Below are 21,889 nucleotides of genomic sequence, written 5' to 3' on the forward strand. Positions count from 1 at the left end.
AAGATTAAGAATTATACTACTTAATTAGCTGCTTAAAAAATAGAAATAACTGCAGTGTTCTAGAAAGATAATTGGGGTTTTTTAAATCTTGCAGAGTCAGTTGGTACTTAGTAGTCTAACCCTTTTCTATTTTGTGAAAATGAGAAGTCCTGTTTTTAACAAGTCTTAGTTTAAAAAACTTATTTCCAGCCTATTACATTTAAAAACTCAAATAATCACTGAGAAAGAAACTAGAGCAGCCAAATGTCGGAGCCTACCTTTTCACGTGGAAAGCAGAGTTATGAAACCCTGATTTGCTTTATATCCTACAGGTTTTTTTTTTAATTTGGTCCTTGACTTAAATGAACACAAGTCAAAATATATTGATCATGATACCTCAGCTTTCTTTTTGTATAAACAGATTGCTTATAGGTGACAATAGTGGCTGACCTGTTTGTCAAAGCTGTCGGTAGGAGGAGGCACTAATTTATGCCCCAAGCACACAAGAGTTTGAGCCTTTTCTGACTGTTGTCCATGCTTCACTGGCAGGTTGCCCGTATATTGAGAACCACAGCTGGCAAGAAAAACTGAAATTGTCAGTGTTTTTTGTTGTATTTTGGAAACAAAATACTTTATTGCCAGGAAGCTTTGACACTTCCAGTCCTAATCTGTGTTTCTATTCTCCCCCTATTTCCAGTCTGAAAGGCACTTTATTATGCAAGTAGTCTGTGAAGCAACACAGTGTCCGGATACAAGGGTAAGTTAAGTCCTAAACTGTGTCAATAGTAACTGATAGTAGTCCTGGTCAGTGTTCGAAACTCCCATTGTTCTAGGTGCATTTTGCGACAGGGAATTTAATTAGCGCGAGCAGTTTCTGAGCTCTGGGCACAGTACCACGCCTAAGATTTCAGATTAAAACTGCAGATGTGGACATAATATTTTAGCTGCCGTTCATTCATTTTCAGCTTTTGTCCAGACATTCCGTTGTTGCGCCCATAACCTAGGTTTAAGGTGCCATTTAGCTCCTAGCTTTCATACCTCAGTTTCTAGCACTGGTCATGGTATATGGAACTAGTCAGAGCATACTTGTTTCTCCAAAACGAGCAGGAGAAATGTCTTTAAATAATTCTGTTTTTAATTGGTCCTTTATTCAAGATAATCAATATATGTGGTGCTTTAAAGTTGTGTACACAAAACAAAAGGCATGTATCTGTCCCCAAGAACTTGCAATCTAAATTGGCAGTGGGGCAGACAACCGAAGAATGGGGAAAGGGCATCTGGGTAGGCAAAGTATTAATGTGAGCAAATCCCGCTGTGCATCCTTAAGCTAGGTTGCAGTTGGAGATGTGGGTTAAAAGGCTTGGGTTGCAGTGGCGTTTTGGGTAGAGGTGGGAGGGTTGATGCAGGCAGATTAAAGAAAAAGGAGATGGCCAGAGCATGGACCACACTTTTAGCCGAGGGGACTTCAAGAGGTGACATTTTTGCCATTCATCAGCAAGAAGCAATACGATTTAGCAACATAATTGAACATTGGGGAGAGGAACACAAATGAGTCAAGTATAATACTAGGGCTGCAGAGCCTTGTTTCAGTTGCAAGCAAACATGATCTACACCTGCAGAGGTGATGCTTGCCAGTGCTATCAAAGGTCTGTCTAGCCCAGCATTGTTTACAGCTGTGACAGTCAGATGCTGCTCAGAAGCTGGTAAGTAGGTGGAATAGCAGTGTAGCTTTTTGGCAGTGGCAGGTAATCTAGATCATGCTTCCATTTTCAGCTCTGGCAGCTAATAAGTCATTGGTTCCTACCTCTTGTGAATTGTGGTATTGGGTTTTGCAGTTGGATCTCTCCTGAGTATATGTGGCTGCCTCATTACCACGATTGGCTGTCTACTGGGAATGGGTCTGATTGTGAACCTTTGTCTACTCTTGTAACTTCAGTTATGCTGATTGTCCTAACAGACTGCGGATACCAAGGTCATGTGGCCCCATAATTATGCAGGCTGCAACCCTGCTGGTTCCAAGAGGCCACTGGAGGGGATGTGCTGCATTGAGCACTAGCACAAGACTCCTTGGCTTTGGTGAAAGCTTTTTGGTGCTTTGTCTGCAGCATTATTATGAAGTATGAGGTGAATACATCTGATAATTCACCATGGGAACAAAATAAGCTATACTTGATTATTTTACAATATTTAACCATATCTTCATTTTCACATTATTTTTGCTCAAATCAGCTAGTCGACTTCTGCCCCTCCCGTCTCTTGGTTACTTTAATTTTTATTTTGTCATCGCATTTGTACTTCTTCCTGATTAAGTTTCATCATTTCCGATTAATTTTTTTTTAAAGAAAATGTAAAAGGTAGAATTTTCATCATTACAAGTCTTATTAAGTCAATCCTGCTGGCATTGTTAATTGTTTACTTGATCAAGTCATCTTTAAGGCAGCTTCCAACAGGTTGCACACATAGGTTATCAAGTGGTTGTTACATGGTAGCATCCTTCCTGCCAAACGGTGAATTCTGCAGCTGGTTGGAAGTCTGGAGGAGGAATCGGGAGCCATCCATTTCTCCTTGCCACTTGGCAGGATCACTAGCTTACCAAGAGATTCAGTGCATCAAATCCTCAATGTGTTAAATGTTACTTGGCAAATGATTGTACTTATTTGTCCATAACCGAGTTTGATTCACGCAGGCATTTTGAAGTGATGCCCTGCAGCAACGTTCTTCCCCGGTGTTGTGACAAAGTGGTCTTGTGGGAAAATCGTCCTGGGTTGTGACAAAGTAATCGTGTCTTGAAAAATGATAGAAAACGAGCATTTAAAGAGCTTGGCTGTGTAGGCATTCCATAAGAGTGGGTGCTTTAGAGTAAGGCAGGTTGCCTTTCTCCCACGCCTTTTCAGAATGCTCTGAGAAGAACCCTGGCAAAATGGAAAAGCTTGTGGCATTGCTGCTTTTAATGCACTGCAGTGATGCTATGGTCTACTTCAATGGTTTATTTTTGATAGCTAGGAAGGCTCACATCTTTCATTACTATGACACTTATTAAAAAATACCATAGGAAGGCTATTTCTCTGGCACAGTGTGCAAATGCTTTACATTCTTCCTTTTGTTCCAGTCTCCCAGTAGTTTTTCCCCCCCATTAGAATTAGGAAACAGACCATGAATTGCTGCTTGGTCAACCAATGCAGTATGAACTGCAGATTTTTTTGGGATCCATGTTCCACTGCTTTAACTGGTGCAACAGTAAGCTAGTTTTGCTCCCAGAGAGCATCCATAGAGGTAATGGGCCCTGTCTTTTTATTTGCCTTTAGGTGCGAGTAGCTGCCTTACAGAACTTGGTGAAGATTATGTCCCTCTATTATCAGTACATGGAGACGTATATGGGTCCTGCACTTTTTGCTGTGAGTATTCAAGCCTGAGAATCAAGAACGGAAGTGTAGGTGCTTAATGTAGGTGCGTTGTCCTAGTAAAGCAGCAACAATGATCTTAAATGCCTTCTATCTCTCTCTCCAAAGATCACAATTGAAGCTATGAAAAGTGACATTGATGAGGTAGCTCTACAAGGAATTGAGTTCTGGTCAAATGTCTGTGATGAAGAAATGGACCTTGCTATTGAGGCATCAGAGGTGAGTGATCAGGGGGTGACAGTCCAACTTTCTGTAGCAGCCTTCGGTCCATGATGAGACACCATGCACCACCTCTGACTAAAGTGATGCGAAGACTTATAATGCTGAGACCGAACTTTCCCAAGAGCAGGAGGTGCTATTAGCTTTGAAGGAGACAGGGTTTATCTCCTTAAGAGGATATTGCTGGACCCAAAAATACTTTAAAAAACAAAATAAAGATAAGCATTTGTAGTGCAGTGTTATACGCTAAAGTACAGGCAATAACTGATCTACAAGCGTCCAATTGACACGTGATGGCGCATTGCAGCAACCCGGAAGTGGCCGGAGAAGGAGGCAAGGTGGGCTTATGTTCACCCTGCCAAAGCGCCCAGGGATCGCAGATTGGTTGTTGCCTGTAGATACTAACAGAACAAAACTTACAGTGGGAAGAAGGTTGGGGGAAGAGGGAGGGAGAAAAAGGGAGGGGTTATGCTCTGGTAGTGCCTCCTAGAAATATACTGCGGGCAAATATTTCAAGGTGCAGATCCAGATGTCTGGGTGTTTGGTATCTTTGTGTCACCTGCTGAAGACAGCTTTTTCATATGCTGCAAGAGTAAATAAGTCCTCTGACCCCTGAGCATTTTGGAGGTGGGGGGGCACCTACTCCTTCCAGTGTTGATCACACTTTTAGCCACCAAGAGGATACACAAAGTCCTATTACATTGCCCCTCCATCAAGGTTCGTAGCCCTGGAATAGAATTGAATGTAGTGTCAGCATCTTGAGATTTTTAGTGATTTTTCCTAGGATCACGTTAACACGGACAGTGACTTCTTGCCAGAATAGGCTCACTATATAGGGCATGACCAGGACATACGTTTCCTTCCAAACTACAAGCAGTACCAAGATTTGGTCTTGACTTACCACTTGTTGTTTGGCGAAAACAATAAGCCCATGTTCAGACAACATGGCAACCCAGAATCAAGGCTTGTTTTGTCAGCAAGGGGAATGTGTAGCAGGTTTTCTTAGTTTTAAACAATGGTTTAATATGATATGTGAACTGGGCTTAGGTGATCTTCAGAGAGCCCAGGTGGTATTTAAAGTTTCAATTAAGCAAGCCAATTTCAAATGGATGATTGAAACTAATGGAAATGTGTGTGGATTTTGTTTTTAGGCAGCAGAGCAAGGAAGACCACCAGAGCATACCAGCAAATTCTATGCCAAGGGTGCACTCCAGTATCTTGTCCCAATTCTCACGCAGACACTGACCAAACAGGTAAGTGATGGGTATGCCTGTGTCACTGTGCACTGTTAGTGTGGTTAAGGGCCTGCTGCAGCAGTTCTTGCGAGTTTGAAGGAACAGCGCTGGAATATATCCTCCACTGAAAAGAATAGTGTGGCCTTAGCAATATAATGTGCCCCATTCTACAGTGGACTGTCTTTTCCTATGACTTGCTATTGTACAAGGTCTCTGAAATACCCATGGCAGCCTTTGGTGTGTGGTGAAACTGCATTCACCCCCTCTGCTTGTTGCCATATAGAGGCTCAGAACTATTGAGTGCTCTCCACTCCATCCAATAGGAGGCAGGCTCTTTGAAGGAACACTCTGCTCAGGGCTGGACCAGGAGGTGTCTTCCACTTCTTAGAAACTTGTATTTCTAGCAAAGAGATAAGCAATACTTTGGTTTTGTCCACCTGAAGCTGTCCCTTAGTATATGCTACTCTTATATTAAGCTGTTACATCTGGGTTTTTAATTAAAAACTGCAAAATGGGAGATTCAGGAGGATTGTGTATAGGCAGTGGGTCTCTTTGGTTCAAAGTAAGCCTCTCCGTAGTATTAAAAATATTACTTGTATTCTATAGAGCAGTTATCACAAGCAGTTACTGCAAGAGTGCTCTGTTTATAAAGTAGCTTTCCAGTTTCTACTTGGAAAGTAGTCAACATTGCTCCATGTGTGTGGTAACTAACTTTTTTTTTTTTTTGCTTTGTGAAATTGACTCAGTATACTGCCGTACCTTGGAAGTCAAACAGAATCCATTCCAGAAGTCCGTTGACTTCCAAAACATTCAGAAACCCAAGCACGCCTTCTGATTGGCTGCAGGAAGCTCTTGCTGCCAATCAGGAGCCGGCGAAGCCCTGTCGGACATTCGGGTTTCAAAGAACATTTGCAAACCAGAACACTCACTTCCGGGTTTGCGGCGTTCAGGAGCCAAAATGTCTGAGTACCAAGGTATGGCTGTAGTTTGCTTTGGCCTGGCTTCTCAGTTCTACCTACTAGTTTTAAAAATGTCATGCCTTGCTTATGTAGTCCAAAAGAGATTGATTTGGGTGTTGTCTCTTTCACTTTAGGATGAGAATGATGATGATGATGACTGGAACCCCTGCAAAGCTGCTGGGGTCTGCCTCATGCTCCTGGCCACTTGTTGTGAAGATGACATTGTCCCTCATGTTCTGCCCTTCATCAAAGAACACATAAAAAACCCAGACTGGCGATACAGAGATGCGGCTGTCATGGCATTTGGATGCATTTTGGAAGGACCAGAGCCCAACCAGCTCAAACCCCTTGTTATTCAGGTAAGATTTTGTAGTAGTGGGATGTACTTGAACTTTGGAGCCACGAGGGCATACATAGTATTGGTATTGGCTTGTCCATTTGTTTAGATTTGACTAGAAAACATCTCATTGCACTCTGTGAAGTAGGGTGTATATATAGGGGCCATATGTGGTCCTTGGTCACCTGTAAAAATGTGGTGTGTTTTAAAAAAAAAACATTTTATCACAATGCAACAATAATCAGACAAATGCATTCTGAAATAACCCAGAAAAGACCAAACCGTAGCCATATAAGCCCCAAACATTTTGTCACAGGTGGCATAATAAAAAAAAGAATCTGAGCATAACAATTCCAATAGACTTTGGCACTTGTATAATAGACGTCAACAAACAACAAACATGACATCAGCAAACAACAGCAAGACAATTTGCTTCAGATTCCCTTTAATAACCAGATGTGCCGCCTTTCTACAAAAGTCAAAGGCCCTGAGGAACATGAATAAGCTAAACATTGTGTGCATTTCTGTGTAGATCATGAGTCATGTCTGAGCAGGCACAGCAGTAGGAAATACTGTATGGACTTCCTTTATTTTTGGTATAAAAGGTTGTAAAGTTTATTGCCCTGGGGCTGTAGAAATGAGGGAATAGTACACTGGTGTGTCGCTGGCCAGAGGGACAAGAGCCATGGGGAAGTTTTATCTCCCTCTCCGGAAAGAATACTATGGCAAGATGAGCTATTGGCCAGAAAGAACAGCTTCCTCCCCTACCCCTGCAAGATCAGAAAGAATGTCCCTTCGCCAACTATCTAAAAAGCATTATATAAATATAAAATAAAGAGTATTGACTTCTTAATTATCCATTTCTCTTCCAGGCTATGCCTACCCTAATAGAATTAATGAAGGACCCCAGTGTAGTAGTAAGAGATACAACTGCATGGACTGTGGGTCGGATCTGCGAGCTGCTCCCGGAAGCAGCCATAAACGATATTTACCTCGCTCCACTGTTGCAGTGTCTAATTGAAGGCTTGGGTGCAGAGCCTAGAGTGGCCTCCAATGTATGCTGGGTAAGACAGAATCCTTTTTCTGTGGTGAGGCTTGACAGTTTGGATTCTTCAGAAGAAAACGACTAGTGTTTGGGGAGCAGCAGCTGTGTGGAGTCAAAAGTGGTGGGGTTGTGTTTCTTTTATTGGTGCAATATTGAGAAGTGACTTTGTGTTTAGGTTTTGTACAATGCACACCTGGTTCAGCTGGTGGGGCAGGAAACCACTTAGAACTTGTGCTGATTCTAAGTTGTAGTGACAGTGCTGTTTTAATTTGATTTTATATAATGGGGATGAGGGAAGCAAAGGAGAGGTGCATGGAGTCGGATTCAAATGAAAATGATTGTCTGCTAGCGGAACATGCTTTCCTGAAACAGTGTGCTCCTTCTAAGCTGTTGACATCTGCTGTCTTTCAGGCTTTCTCTAGTTTGGCAGAAGCTGCTTATGAAGCTGCTGACGTGGCTGATGATCAGGAGGAGCCTGCAACGTACTGCTTATCCTCATCATTTGAACTAATAGTTCAGAAACTATTAGAGACCACTGACAGGTAACGAAGCCTGTAGGTTGTGAGCGGTTGCCCTGCGGTAGTTAGTGTCAAACTCCTTAGATATTTCTGTTGAGAAGGTAGCCCTAGTAAAACCTGGTTTAGGAAAAATACCAGTAAACTTCAATAGAGGTTGAACCGTATGCATCCGCATGAGTGCAGGAAAAGTACAGAATGCAGCTTCCTAAAAAGAAGTTGGCATTCATACACACACATGTGCATATACATAAAATGCACATTGTTGCAAAGATATGCACAAAGCCATGCGCGCAGTGTATTCAAAATTTCAGAAGTCAGAGTGACTGAGTAAGTTTCTGCGGCATCCCTCTCAAGTTCTTTACCCTTAATATGACTAGCAGAAGCAGCAGGGTTTTATGCAAAAAATAAAATGTGCAGAATCATATGAAATCATGCATGTTTGCTTGACCTGCATTGATTGTGCAGGTTGCAAAATTCTATTTTTCTCATCATAGAAAATGGGATACCCTGGTACAGAATGCTGTGGTTTTCTTAGCATAGGGTATGTCCAGCCCCACGCATAGACGCCTTGAAGCTTGAGTTTAATAATGTCACAAGTTTCAAAAGGGAACTTTGCTTCAGGCAGAGAGGAAAGGTAGCCAACTTCTCTTAAGTACTAGAGCAAAATTGGACTGCAAAATCATATAAACTGAAGCAAGTCAAAGCATTTGGTTAGCTGGCTGTGCACTGTCTCAGACTTGGCAACCTTTCATTGTATGCCAGCTTGAGAGCTTGTGCATATCTACCCCTGAATATGGTCTTATAAAATACCTTGTCTTGCCCATTTATGCAACGTACAGCAGCTTTTGCCAACTTTGTGCCCTCCATATGTTTTTGAACTGCCACACTCATCACACCCTGCAACCTGAAAGTACTTTATGGGCCTTCAGCCTGTTTCTGGATTGAGCTATGATCATGCTTTATACTTCAAAAAATAATTGGCTGAGTTGACTGTGGCTGCTTTCTGAAAGAGCTTTGTTGTCGTGTGATTGTAGAAGTGAGGATAAGAGCACTCTGACCACCCCTGCCAGGCAGTAGTAAGGTAAAGGGACCCCTGACCATCAGGTCCAGTCGTGTCCGACTCTGGGGTTGCGGCGCTCATCTCGCTCTATAGGCCGAGGGAGCCGGCGTTTGTCCGTAGACAGCTTCCGGGTCATGTGGCCAGCATGACAAAGCTGCTTCTGGCGAACCAGGGCAGCGCACGGAAACGCCGTTTACCTTCCCGCTGGAGCGGTCCCTATTTATCTACTTGCACTTTGACGTGCTTTCGAACTGCTAGGTGGGCAGGAGCTGGGACCAAGCAATGGGAGCTCACCCCGTGGCAGGGATTCGAACTGCCGACCTTCTGATCAGCAAGCCCTAGGCTCAGTGGTTTAACCCACAGCGCCAGGCAGTAGTACCTGTGCCAAAAGGAAGAGCCCCTCTTTCCTAAAAGACCCTCGTGGCAAAGGAAAGATTGACCTTGGCCAGAGGTTGAAGAGCTGTAGGGATCCTGTTTTTTCTCTCACCCTGGCTGAAAGAACTCTGCTCCAAATAGCAGTTCCCCTGGACTGCCATAGCACTGATTAAACAATGTATTTGTGGGAGATAAGAGTTTTGTTTTGTTATGTATTTTGTGTTTTCATTTTGTATTTTTGTGTTGTAGACTGCCCTATGATCCTCAGATGAAGGGCAGTATATAAATTGTATTATTATTGATAATAGCACAGAGTGGGGCATTCTGTTTTCTTTCCATACCTTTCTGGGAGAAGAGAATTTTACACCTGAGCTCATTTCTTATTTGCCAGCATAGTTTTTATACTGCCCAATTAACCACATCTGTTGCCTGCTTGGCTCTTCCCATCGCTTTCGGTTTGATCTGCCTTTAATGTTGTTGCTATCCACATTTCAGTTATGCCAGAAGAGAGGTGGACAAAAGTTAAATCATGCCTTGATGGTTAGCATTTAACTTGAATTGTCTTCTCTAGGTGGTTAAAAACAATCTTCTTTCTACTTTAGGCCTGATGGACACCAGAATAACCTAAGGAGTGCTGCTTATGAAGCTCTGATGGAAATAGTGAAAAACAGTGCCAAGGACTGTTACCCTGCTGTTCAGAAGACAACTTTAGTCATTATGGAACGGCTACAGCAAGTGCTCCAAATGGAGGTTAGCTGGATGGCAAAAAAGTGTTGATGTGTTCCCCAACAAATGAGTAGTGCTGAATGGAGTAGCAATATAACTTTGCAGTGATAGTGGAGGTAGTTCTTTGTATCTTCTTACATGCTTTCTATCATTTCCTGCAAAGTTCACCTATAGGTTTTGAGGGAGGGGGCTTAATATGTACAAAGACTGGAATATAAGAACCACTTGCTACCTGTAGTGGGATTTCCAAGTGTGCATATAAGTGTGCATAAGCTGCCTTGAGAATGTTTTTAACTTTGGAAAGGCAGCATACAAATAAAATGATTGATTGGTTGATTCAAGTTATTTTGCCCTGATTTAAATGTGTTTATCTGCCTCTAACCACAGTATGGCCATGTAAACATAGGCTTTCACCTAACATAATCATAAGAGGCCAGAGTTTGTTCTGGTTATAGAGTAATTGATGCACTGTGCTATTCCTAATTATGACATCTGGCTATATATCTTCTTTTCAGTCCCATATCCAGAGCACGTCTGATAGAATCCAGTTCAATGATCTGCAGTCTTTGCTATGTGCCACTTTACAGGTAAAAAATTGTTCTTAAATTTATATGCAGTGTGAGGACATACAAAAGTACTTAGCGTGAAGGCGAGTGAGGAGAGATCAAGGGAAAACAGATATGAGTTGGAATTTTTCACAAGTGCCTCCAGGAATACTTCTGTAACTCAAATGTGGGATTTTTTTTCTTTTGAAGTTTTGAATAAGAATGCTGCCTAGAAATATTTTAACAGGGGGTGTGAAACACAGTATGTTTCTTTGTGTGGGGGGAGGTGCCCCTTACCCAAATATCAGCTCATCACTTAATTGAAAGGGTGTCTTAAGGAAAGATGGTGAGGCAGTAGAAGATTAATACAGGAGGGAACTGAGGTAGCTGACATGGTGTTCTCCAGATGTTTCTGGACTACAGCTTCCATCATCCTCACCATTGGCCAGATTGCTGGGAGTTGGAGTCCAGCAACATCTAGAGAGCACCACAATAGGGACGGCCTAAAGCTAGCACATTTCCCATCATTCTTCCTGCTGCAGAGTTGTATTTTAAGGTCAGATATAAGCCAACCAGGACCTACTCCCAGTCTAAAATGAATTGCCCAGAGAAAGCGTGTGCAGTGAAGGAAGAGTAAAGTATCAGTTTGAAAACTCTGGATACTGGATCCTCATCATTACAGGCCTGTTCTGTGGTGGCTCCCCATTTGTGGAATGCTCTCCCCAGAGTGGCTCACCTGGTTCCATCATTGCATGTCTTTAGGCGCCAAGCAAACCATCCCACTTAATCCAGGCCTTCATCCATTAAACAATCTATTGCCTTTTAAATGGGATGGGGGGGCTGCTCTTATGAATTTTTCTGCGATTGTTTTATTGTATTTTATTGTTATGCTATGTAAAATATGTTTTTAATGCTGAACACTGCCCTGGAATCTTCAGGTAGAGAGAGGTATATAAATTGAATTTTTAAAATATTTATAATTTCACACATATATAAACTCAATCTGCAGAGTTCATGGCTGTTCACCTCTGGGTGTGGGTGTGTATATAGAGTTGGAGGGGGGCGGCTGACATCTGGGGAGAAAATCTGATCTGAGAGCCACTGTCTAAGTTCTCCTTTTCTCACCAAAATACCAGAATGTCCTTCGTAAAGTGCAGCACCAAGATGCTTTGCAGATCTCAGATGTGGTGATGGCATCTCTCTTGAGGATGTTCCAAAGCACAGCAGGGTCAGGAGGTGTCCAAGAAGATGCCCTCATGGCTGTCAGCACCTTGGTAGAAGGTCAGTGCTTTATTCTGTACAGGGGGTTCTTTGGAGAGAATGATTCTTCAGTATATAAACCAAGGTCTGCAGGTGCATGTTCGATGGCCTTGAAGCTCTCAGAATGCTGATGGAATGCTCCAAAAACCAATTTCACGTCTGGCATTTCTCGCTATATTTGGGGTAAGGAAAGTGGAGGATGGGTAAGCCATGGTCATGGAGAGAACTGCTGGAGGTTGTACCAGGAATCAGTGGTACTTTAATTGGTTGGATTGCTGCCTGGACCATCAAGCTGTAGTAGTCAATAGCATGGTGTTGTGGAACTTCTTTCCTGCCTATACCATCTTTATCAAGAGAAGGAAGTGCTTGCTTGGAAAAAGTAAACTCTTCTGGTGAGAAGGAGGACAATATGAAAGGATGGGTGTGGAGCGTGGGATCTCTGTTAAGGCAGAACAGAACTTGTAGGGAGGGGATAAAATGGTTCTTTTCGGGAAGTGATTAAGCAAAACATTCACCTTTTAGTGACTCCTGGGGTGGGGTAGTCAAGTTTGCCTGCTGCTTTAGTATATAGTAATTGCATAATAGGACTTAGTTTTAGGGCCTCACTACTTGGCAGCCAGCCAGAGTTTGTGGCTGCTGCCAATGCTTCCCTTCTGCAGAGGTGGGGGCTGCAGGGTCTCATCTCTGACTGTGCTAGACTTCAGAGCTGTTTGGAAGCAAAGTGAATTTTTACTACTTTGGAGGACCTCAACTCCACTTCTATCGCAGGTATGAGCCTTCCACCTTTCTTCTGTTTCTGAGGAAGCCTGTGTAGCTCATTTGCAGCCATTCTGAGCTTTGGAGGTGCCTTCAAATTCTAGAAACAAGGTCAAACACAAGTTTATCACCTTCCACATGCTGCTAAGTTCTCCTCTGCAGCTTTTTTTATCCTCTGTTGGGAGCTACCTTTTATGGCTTCACATATTCCTTACGGAGAGAGGCAGACCTCTATCTTGACTTCTGTTTTGTTTTTCTATTCACGTGGCTAACAACAAAATTTCACACAGCAGTTATGACTCAAGAAAAAACAAGACCCGCCATTTAATTTAATACATAATGCTGTGTATTTCTTAAAGCTCCTTGCCCCATACTAACAATGCTTATAAGGGACGCTCCTATGGAAAATGTAACTAAAGCTGCAATGTTGTACACAGCTGCCTGGGAGTAAGTTCAATTGAATACTGTGAGATTGGCTTCTGAGCAGACATGCATACAATTGCCCTATCACTGTTTGAGGTGTGGAGAGTTTTATTAGACAGTTACCTGTTCAGAAAGCTTTTCCAGTGATTATGCCACCCTGATAACCTGAAGAGCAGGATAACATTTTGATGCACACTGTCAAAGTGAAGTAATGGCTTTAAACTAGCTTGAGATGAATAAGGAATTCATTTTCGAAGAGGTTGGTGTCTGTAATGCCCAACCTTTATTCTATCATTAAGTGGCTTCCTGATGCTTGATTTGTTGCATACTGAAGAGCAGATCCAATCATGCTAGTTTTCTGGATTCTTCCCCCCCCCCATGCCTTCATATCAAAAGTGAGAAACTTCTGACCTGTAGACAGGATGTGGCCCACAGCATCTTTGCATCCAGCCCCACAACCTGACATCCTCCAGCACCTGCATTAACTAGGTAGAAAAATTTCCAAGGAAAATAAAAGTATTGAGTGGATCACAGTGAGCCCTCACCACCATTCCTCCTCCTTCTTTCTGACGCTTCTAATAACCACATAGTAGATGAGAAATGATTCATCCTAAAGTTTAGACTGCAACAGTTGGTCGTCTTTTGTGTGCCTTTCATACCACATTTGAAAGGTTTTGTTTTTTAAAGAGCATTGTTGCTATGGCTGTTCATTTGTCTTTTGGAGATGGCTGAAAAAGAACAAGAAATAGTGTACATATAAATAAGAAACCTAGGTGGGTTAGATGTGGGTTCTGGGTATAAAACACCTGGGTTCAAATCTCACTCAGCTTGGGGCACTAACACAACCTGTGGACTAGCAGGGGCCTCTTTTTCCATGCCCTCCTTTTTGTATGGAAACTAGTTATGTCTTGAAGTCCCAGTTGCCACTTCTGTTCACACAGCTGTCACCAAAGCAGTTTCCAACTGTGTTTTGGATGCAATGCCCAGCACAGTTATTTCTGAGATGCAAAGGGATAGTGGAATGACCATGTGCCCAGGCAGAGAAGCACACAAGCCTGTGACGCGCTGGCTCCCAGTTTCCTCACAATCTTAGGATTGGGCAGTTTGCCATCAGCAAGCCTCAGTGTGACCTTGAAATCAGTTCTCAACCTTGGTTCTCTTGTCAGCAGAGAGGAGGAGGACTGGGTGGAGGGGGAGGTCTTATGGGGCTCTTTTTAGACCAGCAGATTTTAGCTATTGTAAAAGTAGATATGCCATCCAGGTAAGTATAGATGCAATATCTGTCATACCAGATGTAAGATTAACAACAATTTGTGTGCTTTATTGACATGCGGATTCAGTATATCAGAGGTTGGGAGCCTGTGGCTCACAGATACTGTTGGATTTGGTTCTCATCATTCCCAGCAAGCATGGCCAATGGTCAGGGATGATGGGAGCTGTAGTCTAGCAACATGTAGAGGGCAAACGTGGAGATTGTGGTCTTCAGGGCCTTAATTTTAGATGCCCTAATTTTCTTGTCTCCTCCACCTTCTCCATAGTTTTGGGAGGAGAATTTCTCAAGTACATGGATGCCTTCAAACCTTTCCTGAGCATTGGGTTGAAGAACTATGCTGAATACCAGGTAAGGCTCTCTCTTCACTCACGAAACTTTCTGGTTTTCTTGAAACAAAATAAAAAAATTCCTTCCAGTAGCACCTTAGAGACCAACTAAATTTGTTATTGGTGTGAGCTTTCATGTGCATGGGTATCTGAAGAAGTGTGCATGCACATGAAAGCTCATACCAATAACAAACTAAGTTAGTCTCTAAGGTGCTACTGGAAGGGATTTTTAAATTTTGTTTTGACTACGGCAGACCTACCTGTAACTAAAGCTATGGTTTTCTTGAGTTTAGTTGGCCTGCGTGGTGTGAGATTTGGAACACATAGACTGCCCTAGGAAAAGGGGTGGGGAGCTACTAGCCCAAAGGTCAGATGTTGCCTCATTTGGAAACTCCTTTACCGTTCAGTCTCCCCCTGTACCCTATGCCACAATTAGGCTTCAGAAAACCTGCTTGCTCCAGTAAGAGTGTAGTGGGGAGTTACTTTTAGAGAGCAAGAGGCAATGAAATATGTGGAGCTGAGATGTTTTACTCAGTAACATCTAGGTAGCATTGTCTAGACCAGCAAGAAGTTCAGGCAGTAATTTCAGGTGCATGGAAGAGGTGAACAAACAGTTACTGATCAGAACAATAAACAGATGTTACCTGAACACGTTGCTTGTTTTAACAATAAAATCCTGAGGCTATAGAAACCTGAAAGGTACTTTTTCTCTTTCCCAATTGCTCTTCTTTGCCGGTTCCAGTTGCCTTGAAATCCTACTGCGAATTATGTGCAGCTCCTCACCAATGCTCTAGAGGGCCCCAGGGTATAATTTGGTGAAAAGATTCTATAGGCTTCTGTGCATTTTAAATAGTGCTAAAGCTCAGAAGAGGAATCAACCTCCATAGAAAGCAACAGCTCATCAGGAGCACAGTCCTGCTGCATATTAGCTTATTAAAAATTGCATGCCATAGGAGCACACTTACTTTGAAATCAAACCCTGGATTTGCAAAGGTGTAGAATTATTGGTAGTGTGGTGGGCAGGAAACGACACTTGATTATAGTACCACAGCAGGTGGCTATACTGTGGCCCTCCAGACAGGGCTAGATGGCAAGGCCTTGCATCCCCCAACCAGAATGGGTAGTGGTGAGGGCTGATGGTAGTTGTAGTCCAACAACCTCTGTGTTACTAGGGAAGACGAAAAGACCCCCCCTATTTAGATCTGTAACAATAATATAAAGCCACACACAGATCATCAGCTTGTCTGAATGCTACATTTCCATGATAATATTCTAAATTAAAACTAGATAGGAATATGCCAGGAAAACTTTGGATAGTTTTCAGGGACCATGTTTAGAGAATGAGCACAGGAAGGGAACCTGATATTGCAGATCCCCCTGCACCATCCACAGCTACTAGATAGGAGGTGCATTCCTGAGAGCTCCCATGATGCTGCATGTCCCAATTGAAAGCTTAAGCATAAATTGATACAAATATGGTTTAAAATTCAATATAGGTACTGCAAACGGAGATACCTGCTTAGAAGTTGCTGGATTCGTAGAGCAGTGTGTAGGGACATTTGAGTTCCAAAGTCTTGGAAATATTTGCTAAGCTGGGGGGAAAGGGTGGGATATGGCAACTTGGAAACTGATTTGATTAGAGGGTTTATTTGGTAGATGAATGTAACTCACTAGTAATTCAGTTTGGTGTTGAGATTTCAGGGAAGGGCATTGCTCCTAGCAAGTATTTGGCACTACAAACCGATGGGAAGCTGATTCCCAAGTATTGCTTCTTTCCAGCCAGCAAAACAGCTTGCCTCCTTCCCGCTCCTTGTAACTCTGCATAAAACAGTTAGCAAAAGCTATGACTCTTCCAGGCGAGTCACACTTGAGCCGTTGCCTGCCTTGCTGGCTTTATTTAGCCTTTTTAATAGGGCATGGGTATAATGATCAGCACTAGAGGGGGGTGAAAGTGACTCACGGATTGGGTGGGTGTAATGCCTTTCTCTTCTCTCCACAGGTCTGTTTGGCTGCAGTGGGCCTTGTGGGTGACTTGTGCCGGGCTCTGCAGTCCAACATCCTGCCTTTTTGTGACGAGGTTATGCAGCTGCTTTTAGAAAACTTGGGGGTGAGTGCCTCCTCCTAGTTAGCTGTTTGAACAAGGAGGCTGGCAGAAATGATCTAGAAATGAGAAAAGAAGCTTCTGAATAGAAACCCCTAATGTGCTGGAAGAGGTTTAAACGTTAAGTAGCTATGTTGCCTAGGTTTTTGGGCAGAAGAGACACTTCTAGGCAAGAAGCTTTTGTTTTGCATGAGTTTTCTTGGTTGATCTCAGTGTGCTCATGGAGTTTTACTCTTCCTCTCCCTTCCCGATACTTACATACTGTGAGGGTCAAAAGTCACAATTGCAAAATAAGACTCTAATCCAGCGATGGATATTTCTACAGTGACTGGGAATATTGTACCTACTTTGCCAAAACTGGAAAGGCAAAGGGCAAGATACATGAATAAAGCTTGTGCAACACCTGGGTCTTTATATCTTTTCACAAAAGTTAATGCAGCTTGGTAAATTAAAAATAAATAAATCTGCCTCTCCTGCAGCTCAGGATCACAATCCTATGTACTCTTCTTGGGGGTCTTAGTCCCATTGAACCCCAGCTTATTTCTGAGTAAACATACAAACAATCTTAACAAGGTTGCTTGGTTAAAACTGGAATAAGCTTTCAGTACTTTGAGGATAATAGAGATGCAAAATGTTTTCACACTTAATATAATTGCTCAAGGTTTTCACCCATGCCATGAATAAAATAGCTGCTTGTCCTTACAGAATGAAAATGTGCATCGATCTGTGAAGCCCCAGATTCTCTCGGTGTTTGGTGACATTGTTCTTGCAATTGGAGGGGAATTTAAGAAATACTTAGAAGTTGTACTGAATACCCTACAACAGGCTTCTCAAGCCCAAGTTGATAAGGTAAGGCCTGGAAACCTGGGCTGCTCTGCAGATGTGTTGCACTGTCATAACCACCCCAGACTGATTGCTGCTGTGCTTTTTTGCCTTAGTCTGACTATGACATGGTGGATTACCTGAACGAACTGCGAGAGGGCTGTCTTGAAGCCTACACAGGAATCATCCAAGGGCTGAAAGGAGATCAAGAGAATGTGCATCGTGAGTATTTAAAGTTTGGCGAACAATTTCAACATCTTTAATTTAACCAACTTGCACGTGGCTCTTGTGAAGTGTAATGTGGGCGAGAAGACCCTCTGTCCAAATCTCTAAATTGCCTTGTTCTTAACTCAAGGGCTCTCAGAGGAGTTGTAGTATATTGTGTTAATTGTCACACCTGTGAGTAGACTGTTGAATATGTTTTTGTGAATGGAAAAGCTCACCAGGAGACCTGAAAGTTGGACAGAGTCAGCAGATGACCTTTAGGCTAGTTTCTCATCACCTTGTATCTTAAAAGGGCTATGTTACATTGTTCTTACGAAGCCGTTAGTCTTAAATATTACACAATGAAGAGCTGCAGAAGAGGCATTCCCACCCTGAGATCTGTTGCCTTGGGTCACTCACCTGTGTCTCCTACTTGCTATGCTCTGGGACCGTTGACTGCTACGTTCTGTGGCTGCAATACAATTAAACCCATGTAGGTTTTCAAGAAGAAAGGCTACTCCATGTTGACGGAAATAGCAGCAAACTTGGATGCTCACCATGTTTGTGCTGGCCACTCAGCATGGTATGTGTATAGTCACTTAAAAGAAATATTGTTCTTGGAGCCAGCAGTCGCGAGTGAGGTGTTTTGTGTGTGTGTGTTGGGGAGGGGAGAATATTGTGGGTTTCATTTGGACCATAAGTTGTCTGTGGTGGATCTGGGTGCTAAAAGAAAAGTTTAATTATTGGCAAGCAGAAAATAGCTGTGCAGCCAGCCAATAAAACTAAATGGTGCTTTCTTTTCAGCGGATGTGATGCTGGTGCAGCCCAGAGTAGAATTCATCTTGTCGTTCATTGACCATATTGCCACAGATGAAGATCATACTGATGGGGTTGTAGCCTGCGCAACTGGGCTCGTAGGGTAAATGCCAACAACTTATTTGTGCTTTGGGAAGTGGGGAACTTGGAAGTACCACACTGAACCTCAGGCGCCCCCTGTGAATCACATTTACCATAAAGGCAAAATGAGGTATTTTAAGCATGGAGCCTCCACCTCCAAAATAAGCTTTCATAAGCATTGGCTTATGTTTTACATGGTGCAGTGTTAAGGGACTTTACAGTAAGTATGGGTAGTTGGTAAGCGCACCTTTAAATTTGGAACTGATGTGGAATAGGATGACCAGTTCACTGACTGTAATGTGACGGTCAAGCTGCTCTGCTGAACTCATTTTGCAAAGACAGTCTTTGGGCATCAGCCATCTGAGCCAAACTGGTGGTTGTGGTACCTTGCTAGAGTGATGTTGTGCTTCAATGATATTCTGACTCATAGCTGTACTTGAGTTGGCTTAAAAATAGTATAAGAACATATAAGCAAAGACTACTACTAAAAAACAAAACAAAAAACCCTCCACTGAAACCCCAGCAGAAAAGCAGCAATATCTACAGCAACATCTTAAGTCTCCAAAAGTATATTCTGTTGAGCTTGGCCATGCTTAAATTGTCATACTTCTACAGGGAGGATATTTCATAGTTCTGGGTAACTGTAGCAAGGGCCTGTCCATAGCAGTCTGTGTGTGCGCTCTCCCCCCTTTTCTCTGGAACAGAAAGGTATAAATTCAAAAATGGCAGCTAACTTGAGATAAAGGCTAGAAGGAGGCCTCATTCAGCTTACACATAAATAAAGAGATTTCTATTTGTACCCTTGTTTGTTTCCCGTAGGGATTTGTGCACAGCATTTGGGAAAGATGTCCTCAAGTTGGTAGAAGCTAGGCCCATGATACACGAACTGCTAACTGAAGGAAGGAGATCAAAGACGAACAAAACAAAAACGCTTGCTACCTGGGCCACTAAAGAGCTGAGAAAACTGAAGAATCAAGCTTGGTAAAGAAGCTATTTCTGTGCCTCAAAGCAGCTTCACCTACATAGCTTTTGTTAGAGATGCGGGGGACTAATGTCGGCCTCAGGACTTTAAGCCTTCAGTAAAGATCAGTTTCTTTCATCTGGTGTTTTTCCACCACTTGCTGAAAAATTCCGTCATCCTGGAAGCCCATCAGAATGAATTGTGGAAAATAATCAAACTTTAGTAGTTCAGCTGGGACGCGGGTGGCGCTGTGGTCTAAACCAGGCACATCCAACAGGTAGACACTGGACATCTGTGGTAGATCACTGGTAGATCACTGGCTCCCCCCAAAGAAGCTCAACAACTTTGACTCCCCTAATTTTTTTTGCCCTGCACCCCCCAAAAATGGGGCTTTGCTCCTCCCCAAAAAAGCTGCTCACCAACTTTGACCTGAAACCCAAAAAAGGGGGTAGATCACTGCCAGTTTTTAACTCGGTAAGTAGATCGCAGTCTCTTGGGAGTTGGCCACCCCTGGTCTAAACCACTGAGCCTTGGGCTTGCCAATCAGAAGGTCAGTGGTTCGGATCCCTGCAACAGGGTGAGCTCCCATTGCGCAGTCCCGGCTCCTGCCAACCTAGCAGTTCGAAAGCATGTCAAAGTGCAAGTAGATAAATAGGTACCACTCCAGTGGGAATGTAAGCAGTGTTTCCGTACGCTGCTCTGGTTCGCCAGAAGCAGCTTAGTCATGCAGGCCACATGACCCGGAAAAACTGTCTGCGGACAAACATCTGCTCCCAGTAAAGCAAGATGAGCACCACAACCCCAGTCTCGTTCGCGACTGGACTTAACTGTCAGGGGTCCTTTACCTTTACCTTTTTATTGAGTCTCTTGTTCCTGGGCATACAGTGCTGTAGATTGCATAGCTTAGTGGAAGTTGTGTGATATAGTGCAGCATGTCATATGCTGCACATCCTTAGTTTAAACCTCGATATGTGTGAACTCAGGAGCTTTCAAACTGTGTTTTGAAAACCCTAGAAGTCATTAGAAACCTATCAGGGGTTCCTCAATGAGAAGATCAATGAAACTAGAAAGTTGAAAAACAGCTTTTCTTCCACTGCTTAATTTTTTATTAAATTTATGTCCTGCCCTTCTTCCCAAAAGATTCTCCTACTGACTCCCTCCCCATCCACTCCCAGTTTACATGAAGCAGTGATGAAGACCAGTATAAGCTGAGTGTGAAGCTTACAAAACATTCCAGAATTCAAAGCAGATAGGTTTCCTTGTGGGCAAAAGGTCTTGAAAATGACTGTTAGGGGGTTCATGAGTTGCTATCAGGCTTGCATACTTTTGTGTGTGTGTGTGTGTGTGTGTGTGTGTGTGGCCTTTCCACACTGACAATATCCCTTCTCTTACAGATCTGTTACCATTGGGATGACACCTGAGACCCCCACTGGATATCTCCAATCTATTGAGAAAACAAACCCAACCCGGAAGTGAGGAGTGTGCACGGATGCTGAGTGTTTGGGAATGAGAGGATGAGTGAGTGAGAGGCTTAAAACACACCACGGTGAAAATCCAGCCACGGCAAACGGCAGCAGCGCTGTTAATGGAGCTAATCACTGACTTGCGTAGCAACGAAACCTTGTCATCGCTTGCCTCCAGGAAGTGGAAAATGATTGGTTTCCATACTTCAGTGCGGTCTCTTCTGACAAGAGACAAAGGACTAACTTCTGTGTCTTGTCGCCAGTGAAGAGGGAGAGAGAGAGGAAAGCTAGCTTCAGGGTCAATTTCGAGTGCTCATATAATACGGTCTGGCTTTTGTTGCTGGAAAGAGGAGGCGGTGGGAACCCCAGCTCACCTTTCGGGAGGGGAGGGGAGTTTTTGGCCACTTGTCAGTGCACGAGAGAGCACGAGAGAAACGGGACGGGTGAAGGATTTTCTTTCAAGAGTGAGTGTGTGTGAATGAGGCGATACCTACATTCTCAACTTTTAAGTCATTGCAGTTAATCTTTCCCAAAAAAAAGAAGAAATACTGAAGAGGTTAGCAGTTGCATTTCATAAAACTAACAAAGTTCAGTCTACTTGAAGCGGCAGAAGAGTAAGAGTTTAAGGGGGGAGGGGGGGAAGAGAAGTTGCTCCGTAATAGGGCTTCTTTAGGGAAACGCTGGTGGGATGTTCAAAGCTCCCGTCGTGACACTTTTTCACGATCTTGTTTCATTAAAAAGCGCCTTTCCTTCCTTAATTTTGTTCAACTGTGAATGTAGAAACCAAGGGGGCAGGGTGGGGGGAGGCGGGGAGGGTGTCCAGAAAAAAAACCTCTCACGTATTAGAGAGATTAGGATCCAATTCTCCAAATGGGATGCAAGGCTTTAAAACAAAACAACTATGCTTAAAAAAAAAAATTTGGCAACAACAAAAACCCAAAGGGACACAGCCCCTCTCTTGGCGTGAACAAAGTAGCCCGAACCACACACAACTGTGCCAAAGA

At 43.2% G+C, this 21,889-nt stretch overlaps 1 protein-coding gene across 1 annotated transcript in view; it reads left to right on the forward strand.

Moving 5' to 3' along the window:
- The window catches only part of KPNB1 (karyopherin subunit beta 1), a 32,072-nt gene extending 10,429 nt beyond the window's left edge, over positions 1-21,643 (forward strand). Inside the window, 17 exon segments of the mRNA XM_033169441.1 lie at positions 677-736; positions 3,285-3,374; positions 3,489-3,599; positions 4,751-4,852; positions 5,928-6,152; positions 7,003-7,194; positions 7,587-7,717; positions 9,731-9,878; positions 10,370-10,441; positions 11,536-11,680; positions 14,377-14,459; positions 16,437-16,544; positions 17,244-17,387; positions 17,477-17,582; positions 18,369-18,483; positions 19,281-19,442; positions 20,817-21,643. Coding sequence (XP_033025332.1) covers positions 677-736; positions 3,285-3,374; positions 3,489-3,599; positions 4,751-4,852; positions 5,928-6,152; positions 7,003-7,194; positions 7,587-7,717; positions 9,731-9,878; positions 10,370-10,441; positions 11,536-11,680; positions 14,377-14,459; positions 16,437-16,544; positions 17,244-17,387; positions 17,477-17,582; positions 18,369-18,483; positions 19,281-19,442; position 20,817 — 1,995 coding nt within the window. The 3' untranslated portion in view covers positions 20,818-21,643.
- The last annotated feature ends 246 nt before the right edge of the window (positions 21,644-21,889 follow it).

The sequence above is a fragment of the Lacerta agilis genome, chromosome 14, assembly GCF_009819535.1.
Source record: "Lacerta agilis isolate rLacAgi1 chromosome 14, rLacAgi1.pri, whole genome shotgun sequence".
Taxonomy (NCBI): domain Eukaryota; kingdom Metazoa; phylum Chordata; class Lepidosauria; order Squamata; family Lacertidae; genus Lacerta; species Lacerta agilis.